The sequence below is a fragment of the Corylus avellana genome, chromosome ca5 (genome assembly GCF_901000735.1).
Source record: "Corylus avellana chromosome ca5, CavTom2PMs-1.0".
In the NCBI taxonomy this organism is placed as follows: domain Eukaryota; kingdom Viridiplantae; phylum Streptophyta; class Magnoliopsida; order Fagales; family Betulaceae; genus Corylus; species Corylus avellana.
The window spans coordinates 23,528,800-23,548,578 of record NC_081545.1 but is presented as its reverse complement, the minus strand read 5'-3'; the positions used below and the strand labels follow the sequence as shown (position 1 = coordinate 23,548,578).

The 19,779-nt window shown below is 34.7% G+C and overlaps 4 protein-coding genes across 5 annotated transcripts; 2 read left to right on the top strand and 2 right to left on the bottom strand.

Moving 5' to 3' along the window:
* Positions 1-331: 331 nt before the first annotated feature.
* Positions 332-2,711, top strand: LOC132180461 (transcription factor LAF1-like). The gene is made up of 3 exons (XM_059593294.1): positions 332-571; positions 1,333-1,462; positions 2,047-2,711. Exons 1-3 carry the CDS (start codon positions 436-438, stop codon positions 2,645-2,647), a joined length of 867 nt encoding a protein of 288 aa, XP_059449277.1. The 5' UTR covers positions 332-435; the 3' UTR covers positions 2,648-2,711.
* A 3,466-nt stretch (positions 2,712-6,177) lies between these two features.
* Positions 6,178-7,642, bottom strand: LOC132183436 (25.3 kDa vesicle transport protein SEC22-1). The gene is made up of 5 exons (XM_059596872.1): positions 7,449-7,642; positions 7,144-7,304; positions 6,907-7,050; positions 6,719-6,789; positions 6,178-6,380 (listed from the first exon to the last, which is right to left on the bottom strand). The coding sequence occupies exons 1-5, from the start codon at positions 7,640-7,642 to the stop codon at positions 6,273-6,275; spliced, it is 678 nt and encodes a 225-aa protein (XP_059452855.1). The 3' UTR covers positions 6,178-6,272.
* A 1,847-nt stretch (positions 7,643-9,489) lies between these two features.
* LOC132180459 (transcription factor MYB17-like) lies at positions 9,490-11,957 on the top strand. 2 transcript variants are annotated; one of them, XR_009440158.1, is made up of 4 exons: positions 9,490-9,719; positions 10,444-10,573; positions 11,033-11,728; positions 11,831-11,957. XR_009440158.1 is itself a non-coding variant. In XM_059593293.1 (3 exons), the coding sequence occupies exons 1-3, from the start codon at positions 9,587-9,589 to the stop codon at positions 11,643-11,645; spliced, it is 876 nt and encodes a 291-aa protein (XP_059449276.1). In that variant the 5' UTR covers positions 9,490-9,586; the 3' UTR covers positions 11,646-11,957. The 2 variants fall into 2 exon arrangements, 1 of the variants encoding a protein (XP_059449276.1); XM_059593293.1 differs by having other exon boundaries at positions 11,033-11,957.
* A 125-nt stretch (positions 11,958-12,082) lies between these two features.
* Positions 12,083-16,159, bottom strand: LOC132180462 (remorin-like). Its single transcript, XM_059593295.1, has 5 exons — positions 15,810-16,159; positions 13,337-13,423; positions 13,168-13,255; positions 12,893-12,974; positions 12,083-12,528 (listed from the first exon to the last, which is right to left on the bottom strand). Exons 1-5 carry the CDS (start codon positions 16,036-16,038, stop codon positions 12,328-12,330), a joined length of 687 nt encoding a protein of 228 aa, XP_059449278.1. The 5' UTR covers positions 16,039-16,159; the 3' UTR covers positions 12,083-12,327.
* Between the last annotated feature and the right edge of the window lie 3,620 nt (positions 16,160-19,779).

Sequence of the window (19,779 nt, the reverse complement as noted above, 5' to 3'; positions counted from 1 at the left end):
TTCAAGAATGATGTGACTATTAAAATTACCATTGAACTTGTGATTAATTATTATTAGATTTTGATCAAATAATGATTTTAATAGTCACATCATTCTTGGAGTAACTTAAAATGAATACAAAAGAGACTTCTAGAATTACTCGTTCGAATCACTCAACTCCTCTTTTGTGTGGACATGTCAAAAAGTAAAGAATATATATAAAAAAAAAAATTTTAAAAAAAAATCCTATTTCTTTTCAAAAGGAGCAGATTTCAACTAATCATTGCTTTAAATACCAAAGTCTTCATGATTGGCTGCCCATTGTTCTCCTCGCCATAACCCATCACAGACACGCGCCTCTCTCTCTCTCTCTCTCTCTCTCACAGAAACACAGAAAATACACAAATAAGCTCATAAAAGCTGTGTTGTTAAGCTTAAATTCTGTTAATAGGCAAAATGGGGTTCAAGCCATCAGACAAGCCAAAGCCAAAACACAGGAAGGGCTTATGGTCGCCTGAAGAAGATCAAAGGCTCCGAAACTATATCCTCAGACATGGCCATGGCTGCTGGAGCTCCGTCCCCATAAACGCCGGTAAGTTTAGTTTGCTATACACCTTCATCACGTCGAGCACATTGCCGTCAACGGCACCATATTTCCTAGTATAATTCATGATAATTATAATCTTTCTTCTTTCTAATCTAAATATACATGGACGAAGGCTTTATGGCTCCAGCATATATATATTTCAAATTTGTTCACATATAAAATTTCACATGGGTCATAATTACGAAGAAAATTAAATCCCATTTTATGCTTCCATTTCAACATGATTATTTTCTTTTTCACCCTTTACTTATTCATTTCGTAGCTTCGTCGAAATATATTAATACAAGTGGCCAATTTAATTCCAAAGTCCCTTGCTGAGTACTGTTAAACGTGTTACAAGCTTGTTCTTTTGGTGTTTTTGTTTTTTAAGGAGGTGGAAAGCATTGCAATTTTTTTAATTTTTTTTTAAACTTTTATTTATTTATCGGAGCTTTATAATAAACACTTTTACTTTTAAGTTTTACACTAGCTTTTACTTTTATCAGTTAATAATTTACTTACTTTTTGGAAGTTAGTAGGGTACGATATATATAGTATGTCAAGTCAACAACAACAAAAGAGTGGTAAAACCCGAAAGGGTGGTCTGAAAAAATAAAAAATAAAAAATAAAAAATGATGATAATGTATGTACATCCACCTTTTATTATTTTTTTTTTTTTTAAAAGACAAAATATAATAAATTTCTACTTGAATTAATTGATGAGGAAATATCCAAGTGAAGATTTGAACTTAAATTTTACACACAGGATTACAGAGGAATGGAAAAAGCTGCAGATTAAGGTGGATTAACTACTTAAGGCCAGGATTAAAGCGAGGGATATTTAGCAAAGAAGAGGAGGAGACAATCCTGACCCTTCATCAAATGTTGGGCAACAAGTAAGCGAGACTGATGCACTTTTTTTCTCTTGTTTTAATTAAAATAGGTTTTTAATGCTTCAAAATCTATCACAACATTCATAGTTCTATGGTCAGAGATGCAAACACTAGGGAATAATTTTGGATCCATGCATGAGGATTCGGCTTACATGCTGTTATTAAAATAACAACATGTATGATGTAGTTTAATCAACGGTTAAGATTGAATCTTAAAGTTGACTTACTTTTAGAAGTTTTTAATAAAAGAGAGATTCAATCTTGACCATTGATTAAATTACAGCATACAAGCTGTTATTTTGTAAGCCGGATTCCATGCATGATACATATCACAACAAAAAATTAGCTCAATAACCACAACTAAGTCCAATAGTCGATGTTATTGATCAGATCACGCAAATGCTAAGTAGTAGACTATTAGCGTCAGACTTTAATATTTAGAGTCGACGCTATTGGAAATAGCACACAGAACGAAAATGTTGCTTCTATTTAATTAGTTGTTCATTAGTCTCGACCCTAATGAAGTTCACTTAAACTTGAAGTATGACGGATTTTGTAATCATAACCTTGAATTATCAAATGAGCAGGTGGTCTCAGATAGCACAACATTTACCTGGAAGGACGGATAACGAGATAAAAAACTACTGGCATTCATATCTGAAGAAGAAAGTGAACAAAGTTGAAGAAATGGAACCTAACACCACAACTCGGTATACCAGTTCAAGCTCAGATACAATGGATTCATCACCCTCTCCCAAGAAGGCTAGAATCGGAGTTCCAAATTCCGATTCACCTGAATACATGGAAAAGTCATCAACATATATTGACCATCAATCCATTTTACAAACTTCCGACTTCCCCAAGGAGGCTAACCGCGGTAGCTTCTTACCAAAGCTTTTGTTCTCTGAATGGCTTTCCCTAGACCATGTTAATGGTGGGGGCTTTGCAAGTTCAGATGAGGGGCTGATTTCTCAGAATTCAAACTTGCAATACACTCCAATGCATGGTTTTTTGTCGAGTGATGGCACGTATAGTGGCGGGTTTCATGAGGGTTCGGCTACTGAGATGTTCAGTTCACAGTTCAAGTTCGAAGATCAAATTTCAGGAAATGGGATCGTTGATTTTATCTCCGGGGGTGATGTTAATGTATGCAATGATTTCAACATGAGTAATAGTGTAATGTACTAATAAGGAAGGCCAAGCTTCAAGGAAGAATGATCAATTCTAATTGTTTTTTTCTAATAATTAAATTGGTACTACAAATTATCTGAAAAGAGGAAATATTGGGGGGACCAAATAAGCTTAATTAATGGTTGTTCTTCCATGGAGTTGCTTTTGAAGACACCCTTAATTAGTCATTTGTTTCCTAATACAATGCCCAACAACTTGTGCTTCTTTCTTTCAGTATTTAATTTCAAATAATGTGATTGAAAGCTTCTACATGTGGTCCTTAATGTGTGAGCTTTCTTTCCTATTAATTATGGGTCTAATTCCCCCAGTATTCACACAATAGTTACATAAAAAGCTTAGGCTAGGATTCAAAGCAGAAATTCAAGAAGCAATCACTGTAGATGACAAACTGCAAATTGTTTAAACATTTTTTTAAAGCTACTGTAATGATTCTCAAAAGAAGTTAAAACATAAACACTGCTATAAGTTGGATCCCCTTTTACAATGACGTGAACGTGTCCAAAAACCTCAAATTAAAAATCTGTTTTAAAGCTGGTGTACCACACGAGGAATTTCACATAAACATGCTTTTCCAACCCCGTGAACCGGTCCAAGATAACCTGATCTAAGCTGGCATGGTCCAGTTAGCAAAATTGGCCAGCTAGCTGAACCCAACCTGATCTAAGTCGGCCGGAGCTAGCTAGCCTGATTAGGTTGACCAATCCTAGCTTGATTAAAAAAAAGGAGTGTACATGACATAAAAAAATATCTCCGCCCCGGCCATCTAGACTACTGGCATTTCGTTATTCTCATGGAATGAAGAATGTAAGTCCAACAAAGTGGGGGCGACAAAATAAAATTTTGTTAGCCCTCAGAAGCTCTCCCTTAAGCAATAATATGCGAAAAAACATAAAGAGAGAACAAGGTTATTCATAGGTAGGTTCAATTTTAGCCAATCTCTCTTCTTCTTTTAACTCACTTTTCTTCTCTCAAGTAAATTCTGACTTAAGCATCAAATTGACCCCATTGGACCCATGACGAAAACTACTTTAAGCTTAATCTCCCTTGTTTTGTTGGTGCTCTTGGTTAAGAATTTGGTGTACGATCAACTGATTCTTGAGCGTTGGAATTTTGATAATTGCATGCTAAAAAATATATGAATGAGTAATCTCAGAGATGACGCAGCTCCACTTACTAGAGAATCCTTCAATTCAACCAAATCCCAAAGATGAGAGAATATCAACAATTGAGCTTCAATTGTTGATTGTGGAAGGGCAAGATGAGAATATGATTCTTTCTGCCCTCCTGAATGGAGTATGCATGGCCAGAGAATCCCTGCTTGATGCAGCCTTCCAGCATTTTGCAGCAAATCATAGCCAAGGCAAAACGGCCCTTAGTCGGATTTGCAGGAGACAGAGTCCATCCACTTGGTTCTATTTCAACGGTTACTATGGGAACAGCTCCCAAGCATGTTACTTTCTTGGTGGTTGATTGTCCCTTAACATATAATGCAATCATAGGTTGGGTGACCATCGATGTCGTTTGATTAGTAACCTCAACATGTTAGAGAATAGTAATGTTGGTTTGTCCCACATTGCTTGAGTGTTGAGAATACTTTGCTATTGACCCATATAAATAAGCCTCCCCTCGTTGATTGTCCCACATTTCTTATGTGTGGGAGTGTCTTCTTTTGGCTTTTATATATTAAAGCTTCCTATGTACTATCATATTAAGTTATTGTCTCACATTGCTTAAGTGTTGAGAATGCTTTGCTATTGGCTCATATAAGTAAGCTTCATCTTAAGGATGTCCCACATTGCTTAGGTATGAAAGTCTTTCTTCATTTGGCTTTTATATAGTAAGGAGGCCTCAGCCTCAATATATAGAAGGCAGAAACTTTCATACTTTCATACATAAGCAATGTGGGACAATCCGATGGGAGGCTTATTTATATGAGCCAATAACAAAGTATTTTCAATACTTAAGAAATATGATAGTACATAAGAGGCCTTAATATCCACACACAAAGCCTTATAGGCTACATCTTGCTTACTTTTATTAGCACTTAAGCAAAGCGAGACACCATTATTTATGAGCAATGTGGGTTTGTCCCTTCTCTCTTACCACCTCAAATGAAACTTCTCACAAAGCATGAAGGGCAACCAAGAAATTTGATGTAGCTCAATGCATTAAACCAAGCAAAGCAAAGGTGGTCCGTTGACCAAGATCTAGAGAACAGAACCATTTTTTAGCTTATTTCTTATTTGTTTATTTTTTTCATTGTATTTCTGTTTTGATTTTGTTGTTGGGAACCTCAACTGGTTTTCGTTTTTTTATGTTTTATTTTTTGTACTCTTTTCTTATTTGCTTAGGAAAAAAAAAAAACAAAAAGCAAAGGTGGTTCCCAATCTGAATTGGACCAGAGTTCAACCTTCAAGAATTAGTCCAATTCCAATCCTAATGGTCCATTATACTTTAAATATTCAAGCCTTTTGCCCCATGAAATTTAAGGCCCATTTCTTTAATTTATAGAATAGCCCAATGTTCTTAGGCTTAGTAAATTACCGTTCTAGGACTTCTTACGATGAGAATATATATATATATAACTCGAAGACTTGTTCATCTTTCTCATCAATTACAGTTTGCCCAAACACAATGAATCTTTTTTTTTTTTTTTTTTTGGGAAAAACTTCACTTATCCCCCTATACTTTTGCGCTTTTTGCAGACACCCCCTTATTGTTTAAAAACTCTCACTTTGATGTATCCAACTTTCGTTTCCTTTCACTTTGCCCCTTCCGTTAGGATTTTCTATGAAATCCTAATGGAGGGGTGTGAAATTTCAATTTTGCCCTTATTTATTATTATTATTTAAAAAAAAAAAATCCTGACCTGTGGGTTTACCGGTGGATCTAACTCACTCGTATTATGACCCACGGGTCATATTATTATTATTATATATATTTAAAAATAAATAAAAAATAGTGACTGTGGGTCACTTGTGACCCTCCGGTCACCCCGGGGTCACTTTGTGATCCACGTCACTTTTTTATATATATATTTTTTATTTTTTAATATAATAATTATAATAATAATTTTTATTTATAAATAAGGGTAAATTTGGAATTTTTTTTAAAAAAAATAGGGGTATAAAGGTCTTTTACTAAATCTACCATTTCATTTTACTGCAAAAGCTAACGGTAGGGAGGTATTTGGAACAAAACGAAAGTTTGATACACCAAAGTGAGAGTTTTTGAACAATGGAAAGTGTTTGCAAAAAGCGCGAAAGTATAGAGGGTAAGTGAAGTTTTCATTTTTTTTTCTTTTTTAATAAAAAAAGAAAAGAAAAAACTGATAAAATAGTCATCATAGATATACCAATTTCAGAAAATATTTTACGTCGAAACAAACGAAGCCTAAGTTTTGAATGATGCATTCTACAAAGTTACATTATCTTTCACAAATTCATACTGAAATTCAATCAGAAACATGATTTGCTCAATCATCTTAAGTTATTACAAAGCTTCAGGACACATCTGTGGTATGTTCTTCGAAATTGTGAAGCTGCAGAATGATCTTGGCGCCTGATATCTGTGCTGAACTTCAAACGTATAGCTCCTTTAAATCCAGACATTAGCAATTTTTTTATAAGCTTGAACTTGTGAAGTTGTCTGTGAGTATAAAGCTAGCCCATAAAAGAACAACAACCACCACTACAATGATTGTGATTGGCGTCCATTTCAAGGCAATTGCCTGTGTAGGAGAGGAAATTGACTGATTAAGAGAACTAAAAATTGTGCTATATTTAGGATTGAGATTCACAACAATTATTTGTTCGAATTACTAGAAGTTTAGACTGATAATGTAAGAGACCCTATTTAGAAGGAAGCCAATCCTAAATGAAAATGGAGAGGAACCGATTTTTTGCTTTTAGAGGGGTAAAATTGTCATTTTAAAAAGAATGAACCAACTCCTCTCCGTTTCAAAATGGAGAGGATCCTTTTTCATTGGGGACCTATCTGTCTGAGAGCCGAACAACCTAAAATTTATTCAAATAAGTAATTATCGTAAATTTTTATGGGCTGACATACCTCAAGGCACGGAGACCCCCAAATTGAGGAGGGAGTACTTCGAGGTTTCCGGGATATACTTTCCGATATTTCTGGCAATATATATAAGACAATAATATGCATGCCGTATGTGTCTTCATGTGCATTAATATAGAAATCAAACAAACTCAAGTAAAGGACAAATATATAAATGTGAAAGTGAATATCACCTGAATTTCTCCTTCCTTGTAAAATTTCAGATATGTGTTTGGTAACAATATCTAAATCTTGTTTCCTGTTAGAATTAAGCTTTGATAGGTTGGCCTGAGTTCTTGTATCAATATATTGCTTTCTAACATTCCCAATAATGCTCTCTGCGAAGCAAATTAGCTTTAACAAATTCCATTAGTGTATGGATAATTAAAAACATAAAATTATTTAAAATTACAGCCAAAAAAAAAAGTTACCGAATTTGAGAAAGCTGTAAGGTCTTGTAATTTTTTCGATTAAGCAATTATCAAACTTGTCAAATTCCTTGTGCAAATCCTGTAGATAATGGAAAGCCAGTTTTCTTGGATATGAAGAATCGCACAATGTGATGAAGACGATTCCATTCTCTACCAAGAAGCTTAAAGTTGGAAGAATAAGTTAAATAGATATATAAATTATGCCTCTTTAATTAATTAGTTTTATTTACAATGTTGTTGCAACCAAAAAAGAGAAATAATTAATATAATTAAAAGGAAAATTAAGTGAAAATAAAAAGGGATACTTAAAGGAGTGATGATCCACGAGGATGGTCATCTTGGAAGGAGCAAAGTTTCCTCTTGAGATTTCTGAGAGTATGAACTCAGCTTGTTGCTTGTAAAATGAGATATTGTTGCCATTTTCCTCGTTCAAATACCTTGGCCCTTGTGCGAGAGGCAACCCATCATTAACCCTTCCAACAATTGTTAGCTTGACCATTTATTTCCTAGGAGATTGTTATGAATTAGAAAACCCCAAATAATGAAATGTCTTTTATAGGGCAAAGGGGGGGAAAGGAAGTGAGATAACTTGGAGATGAAGTTATTCCTTGGGTGTGCAAGAGAAACCATGGCCGGTGGAGAAAGGCTAGATTTGTTAAAAGGGTTGGCAGAACTTACAAGACAAACAGTTTTGAGTATCACAAGAATTTTATTTCCTTTCTTCTTTCTTACATCTTTTCTTTCATATACGCATGTTGGGAATAAGACTATATATTGAGTTAAAATATATGAGTCTAATCTAGACTCACATTCAATAACCAACGTAGGAGAGACCAATGTCAAAGTTTGAAGACAAAGGTTGCAAAAACATATAATCTAACAAAGAAAATTCCAGTCTGTTTGTGCTTTCGATTTCAAAAGGTGCAATTTTAAAAATTGTGATATTAAAATGTGCGATTTGAAAACGTGATTTTTTTTTTTTAAAAAAAAAAAGAAGGGTTAAGCGTTTGAAAAAATCGCAGTTTAACGTTTAAAATTGCAGTTTAACTTTTAAAATTGTGTGTTTTCAAAAAAACACCTTATTGCTTGCAATTTGAAAATAAGATTTTCTATGTTTTCAAATTGTAATTTTTTAAAAACATAATTCCAAATAATCCATTTTCTGGGATTTAGTTTAAAATCACGTTTTTTGTTTATTAAATTACAACTTGAAGTGAAATGACGTCAATGCCCTTGAAAAAAAGAAAAAAAGAAAAAAAAAGAGATCTTCAATGAATTGGTTTAATTGGCTGCCAAAGCAATAACTCCTCCTGGTTTTTTGAGACCCTATTCTAATTACAAAGAACAACGCAGCGTGTTCGAACTCTGATCGCTTTTACGCGAGAAAGGGGGACCATCCTCTAAGCCTAAGCATTCCTCAATGGCCGATAGCCTACAAGTAACGTGAGGGAAAGGTGAAAAGAACCCTATTTAGGGAGTGCAGTAGATAACCTAAGATCCGATGCGAACAATCAGCCGAAGGAGCAGAGCTTAGAGCCTCTTTGAATTAAATAAAAGCTTAACAAGGCTAATGCTAAATGAGACAGGCCGACAAAGTCTGTCGATAAACTTGCAACTCAATATATATTGAACAGAGAGACTCGAGTCCTGTTTTACATGCTCATCAGAATACGCAATCGTAATTACAGGCAATCCTTCTGGGCATTTCCGCCAAGAAAAATCGCTTTCCAACCACAACGAAACTCCGGAGCTGGCGCCACGTCCACAATTGTCTGACTCCTTCCTTGATATCGCTCCTCCATAACCACCTGCACTGCAATTACTGGTGCTCAGACGTAGCTAGCTGATTTTTCGACACCTCCACAGACAAGATGTCAATGTTTTTCAAAACAATCCCACTTTCCCACGTGACTACAATCCAGTCAAACTTGTCCATAACTCGATGGGATTTTATGCCCCTCAGGTGACTCAGAGAAATGCTTCTTCTTCTTTTTTTCAAATTTTTTTTTTTTTTTTGTCTATTTCTACATAAAATTTTTTTAAAAAAAATTATAAATTTATTATTAAATCTGTAAATTATAAAAAATGACACCAAACAGAGCAATGGACTTTCTGGGACTTTCTGTGTCCTTTTGGTTCTGATAATAAATTTCCTTTTTCTATTAAAAATGCAATTTTCAACTCGGCAGTCTATGATCGATGGGGAAAGTACAAAATAAATGCAACGCTGGGGCCAGCAGCCACCCGATCGTCCTACACATACAAACACACATTTCATGGGCATTTATAGCCGTTGGATTCCACTGAGATATCCCATCACTTTGATTAAATTCTCCGACTCTCTTAACATAGGAAAAACATAAATCCGTGGGCCTGGTTGGAGTTTATTAAAGTAGGCGAAGTGGGTGGCTTTGTGAATGAGGTGGTAGCTAGCTGGTGAAAGATGGGAAGGGCGCCATGTTGTGACAAGGATGGAGTGAAAAGAGGGGCATGGAGTCCGGAAGAGGACCAGCTCTTGCTCCACTACATCAACAAGCATGGCCATGGAAGCTGGCGTACCCTCCCCAAGCATGCTGGTATTCTTTTTTCTTTTTAAATTGACATTTCTTTTTTGTTTTTTTGTTTATCTGTTTGGCATTGAGATATGGTATCTGGTTTGTGTTCTGGAAAGTTTCATTTCTTGCATTTGAAGGTAAAAGCTTTCTCCTCTCATTCAGGAAAATTTGCATTGTCAATGCTTTCCCTCCATATGTTAATATGATGCTCTAATGTGCTTGTAATTTGAGGGAAATTGCTTTCTGAATGCATATTTTGCTGGGTAAAGGGTAAATAACATTCTTCTTCAAAGCTCGCTCTTTTTTTTTTTTTTATTGTTCAATGTGTAGAGAGAGAGAGAGAGAGAGAGAGATTTTCCAATTGATTAATTGTTTATTATTTTATTCATGTTTTGGTTGACTGGCATGCAGTTGAATCTTCTGTCATTTTGACACGTTTGAGATGATTCATGACATTTTCATTCATTTATATTTGTATATATAATAATTGCATATTTCATGGTCACGATCGGACTTTAATTTGGGTGCCTCTGTAAGAACAAAATGTGGCAGTTATAATTTTCGGTTATTTAATTAAAATGGTCTTTCAAAAAATTAACTTAATAAAAAAAATTTTAGTTTAATCAATAATTTAACAGGATTAAAAGTAGATTATGCTTCTGAGTTTGTTAACCCTACAAATAATCTTTTGTTAATCCTTTTATTATCAGAATTTTAAGTAAAGAAGCATGATGTTGTTGTGTAGGTCTCCTTCGATGTGGAAAGAGTTGTCGGCTTAGGTGGATAAACTATCTCCGCCCCGACATCAAACGCGGTCCTTTTTCTCCCGAGGAAGAGGATACCATAATTCAGCTTCACGGCATGCTTGGAAACAAGTAAGACACAGCCGTCATTCTCATTTTCTCTTGTTCTCCTTGGTGGTTTTGCTATATATTTGCAAAATGTTTGTTAAATTGCTCCCCAATCTTCGAGGCCTTATAGCCTCATACATGAGTAATCTCCCTCTGTATGTTGAAGAAAGTGATGTTATGTTATGTTGATGCATCAACCACCATGTTTACTAGCTCCCTGTTTCTAGTAGGAAAAACCCATGACTTCAACTCCAGGCTTTTAAATCTTTAAGGCAAATAAGTACCAAATCGTAAAAAAATATATCGCTTGGGAGCGGATTTTAAAAAAATTACAATTCGAAAACATAGAAAAATCTGTGTTTATGTTTTCAAAGCCAAACAAACCGTGAGTATATATACGCCTTTTGTTTTTTTTTTTTTTTTTTGTTCTGAAACTTCTTTCCATGGATTCATGATTTCGACCTTGTGGTTCTTTGGCTGTAGATGGGCTGCGATAGCATTAAAATTGCCAGGAAGAACAGACAATGAGATTAAGAACTTTTGGAACACCCATTTAAAGAAGCGGCTCCTTAGCTCAGCCCATGGCTCATGGCTGCACAAGCTCTCCTCCAAAGCTGAGCCAATCAATGTCAAATCTGAATACCCTTCAACCCGCCACATGGTACAGTGGGAGAGTGCCAGAGTTGAGGCTGAGGCTCGCCTGTCAATGGAATCATCACTGCTCAACTCATCATCATCAGTAAGAAAGACTGATGACTCTGATTACTTCCTGCGTCTATGGAATTCTGAAATTGGAGAATCATTTCAGAAGATCAGAGGAAAAGATGGTGGAGTTTGTCAAAGCCCTGTCTCTCAAAAATCCTCTCCCACCAAATGTGGTTCAGGTCCAGATATCACAGAACGAGCAAAAAACATCAGGAGCAGCGCCTTTGCCAACATAACTCCAGAGCAAGAAGATAGCTATAGACCAAGCGTAGACGACATGGTGGGCAGCTCAGATTCTCTCACCTCTTATGATCTCATTGACTCTTCTGATACAGCATTAGAGCTGCTGCTTGATTTCCCAGATGGTGATGATGATGTTTTTCAACAGTAGATGTGACTAAAATTGCCTCTTCCCCAGTCTTGAGCTGCATGGGGTGTGGTCGCCAAACCATGGGAAGAGCAGTAGTTTTTAAGGTAATAGATAGATTGGTTTCCTAATTTCACACATATATAGCTCATGATTTTCTGAAAAACTAAGGAAAAAGAGAGTAAAACTTGTCCTCTCTTTGATTACAGCTGCTTAATGATCATATCAGTCTACAGGAAAGAACAGACTAGAATATTTAATAGATATGAAGTGGTGCTATGTCGGAGATGCTTTACTTCAAGAATATATGATATCGACTAAGTTGTTGTCTTTCAAGGTTCCTCAACTTCCAGACCATGTAGTTTCTTCCTCCATCCTCTGTTTATAAAGGTTTGGATGTATAAAAGCCTGATGGACTCCATTTTTTCAAAGCTCTGTTATTTAATCATTGGCATATAATCTTACACAATGGTTTCAATGAACATTCATGATTCCATAATACAATATACATGTTTTGTTTTGGCAAACTAAAATTAGTTTTTCTTCGAATGGTATATTTACACACAAATACACCACTGTAACACACAACAACGAACTAGCGTTGTACAACCATATACACAAGCACCAAATATTAAATAAACAAATGAAGTCCAACCCAAGAATAACTACAAATAATTCAAACATGTTTCAACCAGACCTGAGGCTTTTAGCCATTAAAACAACCAAGAAGCTTCTTTGGACCAGTTCCAGTGGCACGGTATTTTGCAGCCGTTTCCTCTGCCTTGAGAAGATCTTCCCCACGTTTAGCTTCAATTACTGCCCTCTTCTCTTCTGCTGATCTATGGATCAGAGCTGCTTTGTTTTTCATTTTCTCCACATATTCAGCCTTCTTCTTCTCCAATCTTTCCTGCTCACATAAAAAGTTGAATATCAAAACAATATACTCTATCTCAACCAATTTCTGTCGAAAATTTAATGAAAATTAGTCACATTAGAATAATTGGATACTGTGGGATCACATGCATTTTCTGTGAAATATTTTCATGCAAACAATTGGATACGAAAATGGGGTGTGTTTAAAAAAATATTAAATACCCAGGAGATGCCAATGGAATTGCATTAAATCATAAAAGGTATAGGTGCATTTTACTCTTAAGATTTATGATATTCATCATTGAGCATATGATTAGTAAATCCCACAATAATTAATATGAAGTAATACAAACAGTAAATACTTCAGGATCTTTGACAGAATGAATAATGAGTCGTACCTCAATCTTTTTCAGCTCAGCCTCTATAGAAGCTTTCTGGCAGTTCTCCCATGCCCCAACGGCAGACAGCTTTTTGTGGGCCCTTTTCAAAGATTTTCATTTCTATGGTTAGCTATCGAATTGGCTTCCAACTTATTAAGAATCCAAGAAGCATAATGGAAATCACAGAGAGTTTTTCATTTCTATGGTTAGCTATCGAATTGGCTTCCAACTTATTAAGAATCCAAGAAGCATAATGGAAATCACAGAGAGTTTTTTATTTTTTTTCTTCTTACTTGTTCTCTGCTTTCGACTTCTCACTTTCTTCCCATGCCCTGACTAGTGATAGCCTCTTCTCTGTTGCAACTCTCGCAAGCACAGCATCTGAAGAAAACTCTGAATTAATTATTCATTGTAATGATAAGTTACATGGTGAAGGAAAGGAACAATAAGATCTGAGATTACCTCTGTTGACAGAACCCTCAGTACTTTTCTCTTTACCTCTGTTTACAGAACCCTCAGTACTTTTCTCTTCAACATGCTCAGGAGCCTCTGGAAACATCATTTTGTTTTAGAAAAATAGGTAACTTATAAAGAAGAATGGAAGTATTAAAGATTCAACTCACATCAGTAATGACAATCATCTCTATAAGGACATTGAAAAGCCATTCATAATTGAAGATAATAATAATGAGATAGTTGAATAGATCTCACAATAAATTGAATACAAAACGTTAGAAGATGTATAGTTAGATAGAAGGTGAATGAATAGTTGTGATTACTCATAATTGGAATAGAAGTTATATGGTCATATAATAATTATAAAATATCAATACAACGATCTCACAAGATTCATAGGAAGCAATATATAATTCTCGAATCTTATACGCATAATCACTGTCACTGACTAGTTGTACTTGTATTGATCATTAATTTTTTTTTTCTTTGTTTATGAATTAGGAAGAAACAAATTCATAATTAGATCGATATACAAATATTGCAAATAACATATTCAAATTGAAGTATTGTTCAATGAGTTTTAACATAATAATCTCAATCTAATAAAAGTATAAGACTATTTTTATATATCTACTTCACGTACCAAATAACGATTTTTCTTCCTTAAATAGTTGTATTTTTAATCCCTCCCAAAAAAATATAGGGAAATGGCTACCTACCCTACTTAGATAGTGTTGTCTAATCAGAGCAAAACAGATCTGCTCTTTAACTGTATTTGTACATGGGTTAGTGGAAAATTGAAGTAATATATAGCACCTGAATATAATAATTTTTGTTTGTATATATGACTTTGTAACCTCATAGCATGTGGCTAAAATTTTTGCAGAACTTTATGTTTTGTGCAGTAAAATCTTTTTGCTTTGCTTTGTAAGAGCTTTATGCTCGTGATTTTTAATCCATGAAATTCTTAGATTTCCATACAAAAAAAAATAGTGGTCTAATCTATCAGGATCAGTGAGCAGCCTCCCTAAAGCTTTACACAATATCTATCAAAATTTGTAATAATATTACATTAAATTTTGTAAACAATGAACATTGATGCAAAAACTTTATATTGGTCCTCAATGATAATTCGATCGGTTGGGAACCACGCTACATGAAGCAGATGTTACTAGTTTGAATTCCCGCTCCCCACTTGTGTGGACAAAAGAAAAAAGCTTTATATCGACTATGAAATGAATGGTATCGAGTCATACCCCCCCCCCCCCCCCAGCATTTTAATAACCTAACATCCAACCTCCTTTAATTTATTGTCACACACCTCACGTATCCCTAATGCGACAGTCAATCTATCATCCGTCTCAGTCACCTTCATACGGCTACTCTCCACACCCGCCGGCGTCCCACTTTCAGTCACACTCTGCGTCTTGCTCCTTTGTGAGCTTGAGCCGACAATGCCCTCAACTTTTAGTATCTTTTTTGTTTTTTTTTTTTTTAATTTTAAAAATAACAAAATTAATACTTTATATATTTATATTCGGGTCAATTCGAGTGGAACCAAATAAATTAACTTTTTTTATTTTCAATTAAAAACAAAACCCTAGAAGGTTTTAATTCATTTTAAAATTTATAAAATCATATAATTTTTTTTATTTAAATTCATATATGGGTTGTGTTTGAGCCAACCCAAATACGACCTATCTAACACTATTACTTGTTTATTAAACCAATTTGCAAATTGTAAAGCTCACTAATTTAAATGGGTCATATCAAAATTTAGGACTAAATAAGTAATATTAAAGTTAACCCATAAATCGACCCGACAAAAAGCCAATCCATCAATAGCCAGCCCTACCTCCTACTCTCACGCACCACCAAAAGCTTCAGCCGCCAACGCTCCTCTTTGCAATTTCGGGTCTGGCTACCTTTTTATGGACAACATACACTTTCCAATGCCAACTTACACTTGTTTGTCGTCAATATTTGCCTTTATACCACCGGTGTCAGTGTGTGTGCCTTTACTTGTCGGCACAATTCGACGCAACAAAAGTCTCCATTGTACCGAGTTCTCCAAAATCGCCTACCCAGCTCCAATTTGGTTCGTACTCAATCTGTAATTTGACCCACGATTCATCTCGCTTCGTGCTCCGACCCGTTACCCTTTTAAAAGTTTTTATTAATTAAACAGCGGAGAATCCTTGTAAACACCTAAAGATAAGCCTATAAATTTTCCTTTCCTTTTCTTTTCTTTTCATTTCTCATCAACCAAACAAGTGGTAAGGTCAAGCTAAAAACAGTTGATTACAAGTAGACAGAGACATCACTATAAGCATAAAAGCAAAAAGACACGAAAAGTAAAAACAAAAATACAAAAAAAAAAAAAAAAATCATTTTCATAAAGCAAAGATTATAAGTTTAAGCAAAAAAATGATTTTTAAAATAAGAAAAAGACTAGAGAGAGAGAGAGAGAGAATGTTACTTTCAACCACAGCAAGTGCTTTGGATTCATCAGGCTTCTCTGCAGGAGGAGGTGGAATTACGGATTTCTCGTCGGTGACATCTTTGGAAACTTGTTCAACATGTTCTGGGGCCGGAGCTGGCGGAGGCTCCGACTGCGATTGGGCCTCCTCCACCTTTTTGGGTTCCTCGTCAGCGATGTATTGGCCGCTAACTTTGGGCTCCACGTTTTTGGGTTCCTCGTCTGCCATGTATTGGCCAAATATGGTAATATTTCAAAACCTTAAAGGGAAGCTCAAAGATGGCAAATTTCCTGTGACTGAGATGATGGAAGGCGGAGGGATATAGAGAGAGAGAGTAGGAAGTTCTGGAATTGGGTGGTTGAGATATTATAGTTCGAGGGAAGTAACTGTTACTTGGCTTAGCTGGATGTTAGGTACAACTGGCCTATTATGAGTTGGCACAATATGAGAGAGAGAGGGAGAGAGAGAGAGAGAAACTTTTTTATTTCAAATACATGCCTCACTTATTTTTAAAAATTCCAATTTCGCCCCAACTTTTCACAATATAGTTTATTCATAGAGAAAAATCAAAATTAATCCCCAATCTTTTTGTGATTTGATAACCCGTGATTTGCGTCCAATACATCATATATGTTGATTGTATGTTTCTTTGGGGAAATTTATTTTCTATTATATACTAATTCTAACTGCTGTCACTTGCCTAACGAAGGAATGTCAATTTTTCTATTTTCTCTTAGGGTCCGTTTGAGAGTGCGATTTCAATAAGTGCGATTTTAAAAATTGCGTTTTTAAAATCGCTACTTTTTAAAATTGCACAGGCGTTTGGTAAAACATACTAAAAAGTACTTTTTTTACCAATTGAGTGTTTGGATAACATTAGTATATAATTGCGGTTTCATGACCAAATTACCAATAAGGACGAATAAGACAGAGAGGATGAAGGAAAAAAAGAGAGAAGGGTTTTAATATATTTTAGGTGGGTATTCTTGGTATTTTTTTTCATTCCCGTTCTAAAAAAGGTAACTATTGGGCCAAATATCTTCTTAATAGAAATCGTGATTTTGTTTTAAATTCGCACTTTTTCAAATAAGCATCCTCTAATCAGCTTATGGAAATCGCAGATTTTTTTGCGATTTTAAAATTTGCGTTTTTAAAATCGCAATCCCAAACACCCTAAAATTGCGATTTGGTTTAAAATCGCAGATTATTTTTTTAAAAACGCACTCCCAAACGCACCCTTATGTGGATATGTCAAAAAAAAAAAAAAAATTAAAGTTCAATTTTTTTCTGTGTGATTTCAATTAACAGAAAAATTATATGTTAACTGTATTTATTCTTGAAAATTTTATGTTTTATATTATAAACTAACCTTAAACAAAATAAAATTAAAAAATATTTATTTTCGTTGGATATATAATCATAGTCTCATATTAGGGGAGGAAAATGGAACACATTACATGATCTCAAACAAAAAATTGGACGGCATCTGCAAAGTTCTTCACTCGGTATATATATGCAAATATTGCTAAAATTTGGCTCTGTTTGTTATTACTTGTTGAACAACGCTCTTTGTTTAAAAATTGTTTCATTAGTTTTAAGTGTTTTGAAAGTATTTTGTGCTTTAGGTTATTTGTTAATATTTTTGTTTTAAAAACAAAAATAAAAAACAAAACAAAACAAAACAAAAGTGAAAAACATAATTGATTTAACAAACACAAAAATATTAACAAATAACTTTATTGAAAACACAAAAATATTTTTCACGTTTATATTATATCAAAACACCGGTTAATAAACATTCGAGTTCTTGACTTCTTTATTCTTTTTCTTTTACTATCGCCAGCAGCATATATGACGTGTCAAATGCGGCTGTGTCATTGATTTAATGGTTTGATTGCTTGACACACCACCAATTAATTAGATAACATATTGACGAAAGAGTATGCTAGTATGGGCATGTAAAAAAAAAAAAATCACATTTCTGTCTCATAATGCTAACGCGGTGGTCTAAACCAAGAGTATTGAGTCTCTTCAAGAATAATGTGGCTATTAAAATCACCATTAAACTTGTAATTGATCATTATTGGATTTTGATTAAATGGTGATTTTAATAGCCATATAATTATTGGAGGGACTCAAGAGTAGGGCAGTTAAGTGAGCGAAGCGTCTCGCGAGCAAGCTCGGGCTCGGCTCGCATAAGCTCGGCTCGTGCTCGACTCGAATATTAAATGAAGCACTTCATGAACACAAATCCTAGCTCGAATATTAAACGAAGCAAGCTCGGCTCGACTCGGCTAAGCTCGTGAACAGCTCGTATAAGCTCGAGTGTATATATATATATATATATATATATATATATATATAAACTAAGTAATACATAATTAATTATAAATCTCATAATTATTAAAACCTTAAAATTACATTTATATTTAACCATTAGAGAATGAAAAATTCTAGACCCTTCGTGATCAAAGAGAGAGAGAGAGCAATCATTAAAAAGACCTCGATTTAATTAGAGCATATCCAAACGAAAGGAAGAAGAATCAAGCAGAAACTATTGAGGAAGATTGCGAAAGGCATAAATTATTGAAGAATCAAACAGACTCAAACACTATCACTACCTGTCTGGTGAGTGAGAGTGAGAGAGTGGGAAACGAGAGTTTAGGTGGAAGATCCGTTGTGACTGGTGAGGGGAATTGAGAGAGAAACGTTAAAAAAATATTTTTTTGTAGGGGGCGTTGTCCCAATGCAGTTTGAATGCAACATGTTAACTTGTCCCACATTGTTAAGAAAACATCAATCTCCAAGTTTGCTTATCTATAAAAGAATGCATATCCTCTCTCTTTGAAACCAAATGTCTTGCTGTATTGACTCAGGCTCCATACTCGACTAGTCAGGCTAAACAAATGCTCATATGCAAACTAACTTCTTAAGCCGTTTAAGAGTATTTGAAGTTAAAAAAAAAATTTAAAACAAAAATATTAAATATAAGAGCCAGCTCGCGAGCTGGCTCGGCTCGACTTATTATTAGCTCGAGCTCGATTTTTTTGGCTCGCCCTTAAGCTCGAGTAAAATTTAAACGAGCCAAGCTTGAACAAGGGAAGCTCGCTCAAGCTCGGCTCGTTTACACCCCTACTCAAGAGAGACATAAGAGGGACTTCTAGAATTACTCCTAAATGAGTCATTTTATTTTTTTTTATTTTTTTTTAACAAGCACTTATTAATTGGTTGGCGTCATTATTATGAGATAATTATGAGATAAAAATGTGATTTTTAAGATTAGTATTGACGAAATTACCTATTTAAAATCGGAATAAAATTTAAGGACCAAATAGTTGAAATTAAAAATTCGAGGACAAAATTAAAATTGCAAGAAACTAGCTAAGGGCTAATTTATATATATATATATTTGCCTTTATTAAATGCCATTAGGATTCATACTTATCAAACCATATAAGACTATTTTTGAAAAATAACATTTCTTATTTTATTCATCTCATAAATCTAGAGCAGTTTGCTCTAACAGAAGAATATCAGGGATATCTTCCATCCAATCCTGATCCATAACTTGTTTTATTGCTGTTTTAGCTAGTCCATAAACATCAAAGTTGACCCCTCTATAGACATGAGATATCTGCCATTTGAGCACCATGTTGAGCACTCCTCGAGTATCCTCCACTATCTATCCATATGTTGCGTTGGTTTGATTTGAGAGCATTTACAATTTGGAGAGAATCACCTTCCATTATGATACGTCTGAGGTTTAAATCTCTTCAGGACCATATTGAGATATGATAGGGGTTCAACTGAGTCTCATTTAAGGCCCAAATTTTGTGCACATATGTTTTGATTTTTGTCTCTTTTTAAAATTTCAATTTTGACCCTGAGACAACTCTTATGTGACATTGTGCCACGTAAATAAAAATTGGGTCTTAGTTGAACCCTTATCATATCTCAACCAAATAAGAC

Bases quoted from the DNA above. Each gene is read 5' to 3' on its own strand.
- LOC132180461 (XM_059593294.1), top strand. From the start codon at position 436: ATGGGGTTCAAGCCATCAGACAAGCCAAAGCCAAAACACAGGAAGGGC. The intron at 572-1,332 runs GTAAGTTTAGTT...TTTTACACACAG, and splicing joins CTCCGTCCCCATAAACGCCG to GATTACAGAGGAATGGAAAA. The intron at 1,463-2,046 runs GTAAGCGAGACT...TCAAATGAGCAG, and splicing joins CATCAAATGTTGGGCAACAA to GTGGTCTCAGATAGCACAAC.
- LOC132183436 (XM_059596872.1), bottom strand. From the start codon at position 7,642: ATGGTCAAGCTAACAATTGTTGGAAGGGTTAATGATGGGTTGCCTCTC. The intron at 7,305-7,448 runs GTATCCCTTTTT...TCCAACTTTAAG, and splicing joins GTGGATCATCACTCCTTTAA to CTTCTTGGTAGAGAATGGAA. The intron at 6,790-6,906 runs GTGATATTCACT...ATATATTGCCAG, and splicing joins ACAAGGAAGGAGAAATTCAG to AAATATCGGAAAGTATATCC.
- LOC132180459 (XM_059593293.1), top strand. From the start codon at position 9,587: ATGGGAAGGGCGCCATGTTGTGACAAGGATGGAGTGAAAAGAGGGGCA. The intron at 9,720-10,443 runs GTATTCTTTTTT...GTTGTTGTGTAG, and splicing joins TACCCTCCCCAAGCATGCTG to GTCTCCTTCGATGTGGAAAG. The intron at 10,574-11,032 runs GTAAGACACAGC...CTTTGGCTGTAG, and splicing joins CACGGCATGCTTGGAAACAA to ATGGGCTGCGATAGCATTAA.
- LOC132180462 (XM_059593295.1), bottom strand. From the start codon at position 16,038: ATGGCAGACGAGGAACCCAAAAACGTGGAGCCCAAAGTTAGCGGCCAA. The intron at 13,424-15,809 runs GTAACATTCTCT...TGATGTTTCCAG, and splicing joins AGCACTTGCTGTGGTTGAAA to AGGCTCCTGAGCATGTTGAA. The intron at 13,256-13,336 runs GTAATCTCAGAT...AGTTTTCTTCAG, and splicing joins TGAGGGTTCTGTCAACAGAG to ATGCTGTGCTTGCGAGAGTT.